The sequence below is a fragment of the Arachis ipaensis genome, chromosome B03 (genome assembly GCF_000816755.2).
Source record: "Arachis ipaensis cultivar K30076 chromosome B03, Araip1.1, whole genome shotgun sequence".
NCBI lineage: Eukaryota > Viridiplantae > Streptophyta > Magnoliopsida > Fabales > Fabaceae > Arachis > Arachis ipaensis.
Window position 1 is genome coordinate 37,082,388 of NC_029787.2, and position 9,364 is coordinate 37,091,751.

Sequence of the window (9,364 nt, forward strand, 5' to 3'; positions counted from 1 at the left end):
ATTAATTAAAAAAATTTAGCATTTTTATTTTTCTCTAGCATTTTACCATTTTACTTTCTCTTGTTGCTCTATCTTATTGCGTAGAGTTCTTTGTTTAAAAAAAAAAAAAATAGAGAATTTAGCCTCTGAATAGTTGCTGAGTCTTCGTGAGCCAATTATTATTTATTAATAGTAGCTATTTTCACAGATGGTCCACTTAACTCAACACACATCTTAATTTGTAAAGAGAAATATTATATTATTTGTCATCAGTATCATTAAAGATTAAGTAAAATGATTTAGATATGGTATATATGGAGACAAAAAGGATCTAGTAATTTACAAGCTAATAAAGAAGAAAAATGGATAGCCGATTTTATGATTATCTCTCTGATTGTGTAAGGATTAGGTCAATTAAGACGAGAAACACCCCAAAGTCAAGTTGAGGTCCAAGCCTCCGTCACACGCTTCTGCAGCCTCCACCGTGTCCGTCTCGGTTTCCACGGAGCAGCTATCACCATTACCGTTAACTAAACTTCTATGGTCACTCAGTCCAGAAGCCCAGTCGTCGTCGCTGACGTCAGCAATCTCCTTCCCTCTCTTCCCTTTTCCTCCTCCGTTCCGTTTGAAACCCTTACTGCTCTCCTTCACCTTGTGCAACCCACTCTTCATTCCCTTATTAGCCACGTGTCTTATATCGCACGCCTTCAGCATGGAAGAACCCGCAGACTCACACCACAACGACACCTTCCCGATTGGGGACCCACTCAAAACGGCCTCCACGGCCGCCTCGCAAAGGTCCCACCGCCCCGACGACAGCAACCCCGTGCACCCAAGAATGGGCTCCACGATCCTCCCGCACGCTTCGTGGAGCAGCGACTTAAACGCCGCTGGTCGTAGATGCGGTGCGGCCGCATGGATGAGGTTGATGAGGCCGGCGCGGCCGTAGAATTTGGCCAGGAAGAGGGTGGCGTTGGCCTGCGACTGCGGCGACTTTATCCACTGAAGGCATGGCCTGATCGGGCATTCCCCGCTGCATCCCTTTCGCAGCACTCGGCAACCGTTGCAGCTTAATCTCATCGTCGATTATTTTGCCTCTTATGTGTTCGATAATTTAGTATATAGTAGTGAATTTAAAGCGGTGTTGGTACAATATATTTTCGAGTGCATTGTATGAAGGGGCTTTTATAGAGCGGGGCCAGGTGATGTGCGAAAGTGGTAAAGAATTTAGAGAGAGAAAGAAAGAAAAACAGCGCCAAGAGCAGAGCGCAGTTGTTTCCAAATTCCAACAAAACGGGCAGTTTTGGTACTCTGGTATTTCTCGGCGTGTTTCTTGGAGATACCTACACTACTCTATACCAGGGTCTTTCTGTTTATTATAAAAATAATTGTTTTTCAATAAAGCTTTCTTTCTGGTTTTTCATTTTCCATGAATATTAGTGGTATATTGTCCGCGGTTTTGTTTTAGTGCTGACGCCAATTTTTTGATTGCCAGCTCGCGGATAAGCATGGACCTTACTACTATAAAACTAAATGACAAACAAATTATGGACGTGAATAATATAACTGGCTGTAGCGCTCAATTTCAATATAAAGCTTCATTTCAAGCTTTTAAGGCATTTAATGTGTACTCCAACACGATAAACCTTTTCGTTTAATCAATTAAGTACTGTATTGTATTATTTCACATTAAAAAAGTAATGAATAATGTATAGAGTTACTAGTAATTAACTAATTAAGGAGAGAAGCATAAGGTCTCAAGACTCAACAGTATTTTTGCATTTGTATATGATCTCTCTCTAAAGGCGGCTGACATGTTTATAACTTATAACAGTCAAAACGATATATGTCTCAGAAAAACACTCCATAACATTTTCGTTTATTATAATTAACTATTATATGGTTTCAAGGCGCTTACAATTCGCCACGCAAACAATGCAAGTAGTATGTGGGTTACTACTTTACGGGTTGCTAGAAATGGACACGGAAAAGAAATGGGCAATAAAGCGTGATGGGAGTATGAGCCGACTATGAGGTGTCAAATGCACATGCACATGCACATGGGGATCAGCAGCTAGCATGGGAAATGAGAATATGATGATGATGAGGTGAATGAGAAGCGTCCTTGTTTTCAGGAATAAGACAGTGGTTTTCAACAATGGACTGTGGGCGCCCTTTGTTGATTCTGCCTCTGGTTTTCATCTATATTTTGTTTGCATTTGCATGCCGTTTTCTGTGGCTCCCACTTCATGCCCATCTTTCATCTTTCTTGGGATGAAATTTGAGCTTAGGAATACCTTTTACAATCATTGGATACTCCTGGTTAGCCGTAAAAGATTTAACTAATCACACCCTTCATCGATGCCTTCTCCTTGGCTACTTTTTCCGTGTTTGAGTGTTTCGTATTAACCATGTTTGATTGATTGAGTGGTGTTAAAGGAAAAATAGCAAAAAGAGAGATTCTAAATTATAAAAAAAAAAAGTAAAAAATAGTTTAAAAAATATGTAAGTTAAATTTCTAATGGAATTGATGCTTGAATATATTAATTACAAATTTTTGTTGTCAATAATAAATTCTATTATTCTAACAATTAATTGCTCAACTAAAAAATGTAAAGTAATATATATATACAAAAAACACCTACTAATTAATCATGTGTATAAAAATATATACAGGACATCTCATATATTATTCTTCTCCAAAATTTTACTTTTCACCGTACCTTTACTGGTTCGAATATTGCTATATTAATACTGTTTGTCTTGTATTCGTTTTCAAAGTTTCAAGCAGTTGCGGCGCAGACATAGACGTTTCCCCATGTTAAGAAGGAATGAAGGAAGGACCTTTCCGTGTCGGACTGCTGCTCCTTCACATGCAAACATACAAAGTACAAACAAACTATTTTTCTATATCACTTTTTGGTCTATCAAGCTTAATTTTGATGTTGCTAAGGATAAAAAATAGATAATTTCTCTCTCTTTTTTTTTTCAATTAACATTGTTATTCACTTTTCAAATGGAAGCAAATAAAAAATGTACAAAAAAACATATTATGTGATTAAAAAAATAGGTTAATAATTAAATTCATTCTTAAAATTTTTTTTATTTTTTAAATTAATTCTTAAATAATTTTTTTAGTCATATTAGTTCTTAAAAGATAAAACATAAGTTAAATTGGTCATTCTATTACTTAGATGATGGGGTGTCACTTTATGTGCCACATAGTATAAATGACGTGATAGGTTAATGTCATGAGATATCTTGCAGGTACTCCAGTATACTTTATTGGAGTACTAATATGTCATGTATGAAACAGTAGCTTAAAAAGATTTGTTTGGACTCAAGCTAGTAATGACAATTATATCCTTGAGATAAAGAAAGAAAAAGACTGTAAAGGGCGGCTGAAAGATGGGAGAATATAAAGGTAATAAAGTTGAGCTCTTTTTATAGAGAGTATATGCAAGTCGGCTTTACTTGAACATGTTAATTACGGTATATTACAACAACATCACAAATAATGTTATACTTAAATATTAATATTTTTACCTCTCAAAACAATAATTTAACTTCCTTTTTTAAATTTTGGTCTACTTCGACAAAAAAAATAAACTAAAAACTTTAGTTGATCAATTAAATGACTCTTTTAAAAAAATATTCTCAAACTAATAATATATTTTACGGGCCTGCTACACATACAAGCAAAAAGGCCTTACAAGTTATCCAAACCCCCAGCCCACAAACAATCCACACGCACAGAGAAGAGCATTGAATGGGGCGTAACATTTACGCGCTCCACTCAAACGGTTACGCTTCGCGTAAACCGCCCCTTTAATGGCAGACTCTTCCACTTCTCAAAGCCATTCAGAGAAAAAGCAAACGTTCCATTTTCGAGCATCATTCGATACTGAAAATATACAACTCGTCGCTAATATTCGAAAATTCCATCAACACAACATAGAACTCTCGATCAAGAATCTCCAGAGAAAACAAAGCTATCATACTCAAGGTACGTTACATTACCATTCCTGTATATTTTCCACATTTCGAAATTGAAGAACTAGGTTTTACTGTTCTTCTACGTTGTTTTACGTTTTACTGTTCTTCTTGCTCTACATCTCATTTTACAGTTTATGATGTTCTACTTGTTCTAGGTTTTACTGTTATTCTTGGTTCTATGTTACACTGTTCTTCTTAGTTCTTCTAGGTGTTACTGTTCTTGTTGTTCTAGTTCTTCTGGTAACTAATTTTTGGGGGTATATTCCGTAGTTTAGTGGGTGTATATGAGGTAATTTGTTGGGTGTATATGGCACAAATTGTTGGGTGTATATTTCTGAACTGATATACTGTAATAATAGTCAGCAGTTGCAACTGTTCTTGTATATTGATGCATGTTTGAGTGATATCTGACTGATATATATGGGTGTATCTGAATCATATCTATGGGTGTATCTGACTCATATCTATGGGTGTATCTTACTGATATCTATGGGTGTATCTGACTCGTATATATGGGTGTATCTTACTGATAACTTTGTATTTTGGCTGTATTTTCTATATTCCTTAGGGTGTATATTCTCTGATCAACGGGTCTGTTTTTGTATTCATTTGGGTGTATTTTTTACGTTCAATTGGGTGTAAGTTGTGTAGTCATTTGGGTTTATTTAAGGTATTCACTTGGGTGTATTTTCAGTATTTCATTTGTTGTTTCACAATTGTTGCAGAGCATGGCCGTTTCGAAGCACCCAAACGGGGAATTCATATCACCTAAAACCAATAAAGAATTCAAGGTGGAAGACTACCCAATGTTTATTCCCTTCATAGATGGAAAAAAATTAGCTTTGCATCGATATGTGAGTTTTCATTTGTAAAATTTGTTAGTACCGTTCTTTACTTATATGCCAAATAAAATAACATACTGTTGAAATATGGCAATCCTTCAGATTTTTGTGCCTGTTTGCTACTCAGGCCATTGGTGGTTATGGGTGATTGATACAACAAAAGGGAGATTTTATATACTTAACCCGCTACACAAGAAAGCTCCAAGCGATGGGAGAAAGTAGCTTAATAAATTCACTATAAGTTGGCTCTGTGTTCTTTATTTTAATAGATAGGTGTATTTCAATTCAATATAAGGTGTATGTATGTTTTGCTTTGGGTGTAAGTATGTTCTCTTTTGGGTGTATTTCATTCGGGTGTATTATTGATTTGTTTTATTTTTTAAAGGATATGTAATTTCAAGAATTAGAGCATATGCCGGCAGGGCACCTCTGAAGAAAAAGGAGAATGAGTTGGAAATTAAAGCAACATACGTTAAAATCTCAGGCCAAAAATCAAGGTATAAATTTGTGACTCTGAACATTAAACTTTTCTAAATGAGATTTGTAATTTATTTTCTTTGTTTTCAGCTATGACTGTGCTATTTACGTTATGAAGTGGCTTGAGTTAATTGAGCCCGAAAACATTAAAAGGGCGAAGTATGAATGGGATAATTGGCCATAGGTAACTGTCTTTAAAACTATATAACTATGTATTACTTTACTGGAATTAATATTGTTGTTTAAACAGAATATACTTTTTAATTGTAGGAGGAGGTGGACCACTATAGAGTAGAATATGCTTCGCGGATACTATTCAGTGAAATGAATAAAGAGAGAGATCAAGCAATTAGAGCGAGTAATGCAATAAGACTGTCCAAGCCATCCTCAGTATTATTGAGTCCATTTTGTCAGATAAATTCTACTGATATAGAAACTGAGTAATCTAACTGCTAGCTAGTTTGTAAATTGAACAAATGCTGTAAAAATTTGCCATTTATAAACAACTTCTGTTCAATGAAATTTTTTTCCATAGTTAAACTGTCTGTGCTGTTAAACTATCTGTGCTATATTCAAAAGCTCTGTATTACAGGTGGTAAAATATGAAGGAAAACATCAAGGTAGATTGAAACACAAATTATAAACTTTTACACTGAACGGAAGTTTAATATACACCCAAGATTGCTTAAATATACACCCAAACTGTCTATGCTGTTAAACTGTATGTGCTGTATTCAAAATGTATGAATTACAGGTACTATAATATGAAGAGAAACATCAAATCAAATATACACCCATAACCTGCGATTTTTTACACCCAAAGAAAGTTGAATATACACCCTAAGATCTATCCCCCCTGATGCTTTGAGCCTAAAACCCTGAACCCTAAACACTTAAAACATAAACCCTTACCCCTAACCTGTAAACCCTAAAACCCTGAACCCTAATATTATATATATGTATCTATATGTAGAATGTGAATCACAAGAAAATTCACAAAAATACACCTAAAAGAACAGTGCTTTTACACCCATATTCTGTAACTATACACCCAAAGAGTTATCCCCTGCTCCTGGTACCCTGAACTGATAATTCATAACATGTCTTTGATATTGGCTGGAATTTGAATGCACCACTGATGTGGCATCAAACAAATTTATCTGAATATAAGAAACTCACATATTAGCTAAACTATTAACGAGAAAAATAAACTCAATCACCACAAATTTAAAGAACATTACTTTTACCTCGCTTAAAACTTTCGTTTTCTTCTTCTTTGTGGCATTTGCGATCTGTTTGTCCAACTTTGAACCTAGCCTATTTTCTAGACGTCCTCTTGTTCGAATCCTTGGCGGGCTTTGAAGCTCGTTAACGGATTCCAAGTTGGTGTCTTCGTGGGATAAAGAAGATGTCCCCTTCCTTTTGGCTTTTAATGATTCCATCTCAGCCATGACGTTATCGTACGCACGGTGCAGAATTGCAGTCAGCTCCTCCGATTCGGATGCAAATTCGCAAATATTTTGCGAACGAAAAACCAATTGGTCAAACCTCTTGCTTCTTGGCTCCAACAGTGGCTCGTCGTGGCTGCTCTTGATGTGTGTGTGTCGCCTCTTTACCTTCTTGCTTCATCGTTCCAGTATGTATCTCGGTGACACTTGGCTTACTTGTTCAAAGCTTAACACGCTTAGTGCGTGACGACATAGTATCCCTCTCGACTCGAATAATAAGCATTGGCATTTTACCTCAGCTGCAACTGAGTCGTAAGTAACTACAAACTTGTTGAATATTGAGCTGGAAACTTGTTCTCCGACTTCGTATACTGAATAGCCTAGAGCGGAATTCGTTAATCTGGTGATGCAATTCGCCTTTCCTCTGAATTGCGCTTGGACTTCCCTAAACTTTTGATGAGTGTACACATCTTGAAACTGAGCTTCAATGGAGGATTTGGTTGCACAGGGTATGACCGTATGAAAATCTGCAGCATCTGATTCTCTCTCTGCTTGCTCCCGGCTTCCGAGGCAATTATCGTATTGTTTGACGAACTGAATAAGCGAGCTATTCCGGGTGATAAACTTGTTAAAAAATGAATGCATGCTCTCGCTCCTTTGTGTGCTTCTCATCCCTGCCCAGAAGTAGTGATCCAGATAGATAGGAACCCATATATGACGGTCTTCATACAGATCTGCAGAATACACCCAAACACAGACTATAAATACACCCGAAAAAACATGCAATGTGAATTGTTGTTGGCATACAGGCCTCTAAAGCCCTTTTCATTGATGCGCATTGATCGGTGAGAAACCCTTTCGGAGCGTTTCCTCCCATGCAACGAAGCCAACATTCAAATAACCATTTGAATGACTCAATTTCTTCGTTTTTCATCAAAGAGCATCCGAGAAGTGTTGACTGACCGTGGTGATTCACCCCGACAAAAGAACCACAAACCAAATTATACCTGAAACAAATTACCATAGTGTAGAATACAAAATCATTAGGTACACCCAACAAATGCTTCGTATACACCCAAAAAAACAGCCAATATACACCTCTGCGGCAGATTCATAAAAATACATTAATTTAGCATCATAAACAGGGACAGTTTGTTACCTGTTTGTATTGTAAGTGGTGTCAAATGAAATAACGTCTCCGAAATACTCAAAGATAGCTCTGCTTCTTGCATCGGCCCAAAAAGCCAGCTTAATCGATTGATCCTCCTCGAGTTCAAGCTCAAAAAAGAAATTCTGATTCTTCTCTTTCATTCTTAACAAATATTTCCCGAATTCCTTTGCATCTTCTTGTTCGGAAACATTCCGCACTTCTCTCGTAATGTAATTCCTCACATCCTTTTCGATAAAATTTAACTCGCGGTGACCCCCGCAGCCGCAACAAATGATTGGTAGGTTTTGCTTGGTCTGATACCGGCCTCCTCGTTATTCTCTATTGTACGACGAATGGACATGCTTAGTTCCCTGTGCTGTTTGAGCATCTCTGCTTTACTTGGACAGCAGGGGTGTGAATGATCCAGCACAACATTTGAAATGATCCAAGCACCGACATCCTTCAATGTGTGTATATAAATTCTTGCAGGACAATTTAAACCGGCTGTCGGATTAGTCTTCTCGGTCGGAGATATTTTAGATTTCCATTTTCCCTCTCTGCTACATGTAATCAATTGATTCTTAATCTCATTTCCCTTCCTATTTGTGCTCCGAACTCTTGTAGAAAAACCTGCAGCCTTGGCGTAGTTCCTGTAAAATTTTTCAGCATCTTCAAGGGTGGTAAATGTCATTCCAACCTTCGGAACAAACTGGTCATCAACAACAGAGAGAGGCTGCAGAATACACCATGTCAAAAACTAAAAATACACCCAGTCATTGCTGATATAATACGCCCGAAGCGAAATAAATCAACTAAAATAACAAAAAAAAACCATAAACTGTAAATACACAGGCTGCAGAATACACCATGTCAAAAACTAAAAACACACCCAATTATGTCTAATATAATACACCCGAACGACAACAACTCAGCTAACATAACACAAAAGCCATAAACTGTAAATACACCCACACTTCTCGCAAAAATACACCCAAAAAAGTTCTGATCTACACCCGAGTGTCTGCTATAAATTCCAGATAATTAATCAAAATTAATACATTACATTCAATCGACAGATTCATGTTAATGTGTTAGTTTCACAGTCAATGTTCATGAATTATTCAGCTACACAATGCTATTCAAATGACTGCAACAAAATTCAAAGTAATCGTATGTAAATCAAACCTCAGGAACTTCGTTAGATTCAAATTCATAATCCACTTCGCCCTGATTCAGCTGACAATCTAAGGTTGAATCATCCATAATTTTCAAAACGAGTTCAAACTTTGATTTCAGAAAACAACAAATCAAATAGAAAACGAAGCTGGAGTTGCAGAGAGAGGAACTAACGTAAATGACGAAGAACATACCAGTGAGAAAAGAGGGGAAAAGAACGATCGAGAAGAAGCAGGGAAGAGGCGCGAGAAGAAGAACGAGCAAATCTGAAAATAAGAAGAACGAAGAAGGAAACA

General features: G+C 36.8%; 1 protein-coding gene across 1 annotated transcript; it reads right to left on the bottom strand.

Moving 5' to 3' along the window:
* LOC107630326 (LOB domain-containing protein 40-like) lies at positions 162–1,316 on the bottom strand. The gene has a single exon (XM_016333422.2). The coding sequence runs from the start codon at positions 1,057–1,059 to the stop codon at positions 394–396; it is 666 nt and encodes a 221-aa protein (XP_016188908.1). The 5' UTR covers positions 1,060–1,316; the 3' UTR covers positions 162–393.

What these genes read in the sequence shown, in the direction of transcription:
- LOC107630326 (XM_016333422.2), bottom strand. Translation starts at nt 1,059, where the DNA reads ATGAGATTAAGCTGCAACGGTTGCCGAGTGCTGCGAAAGGGATGCAGC.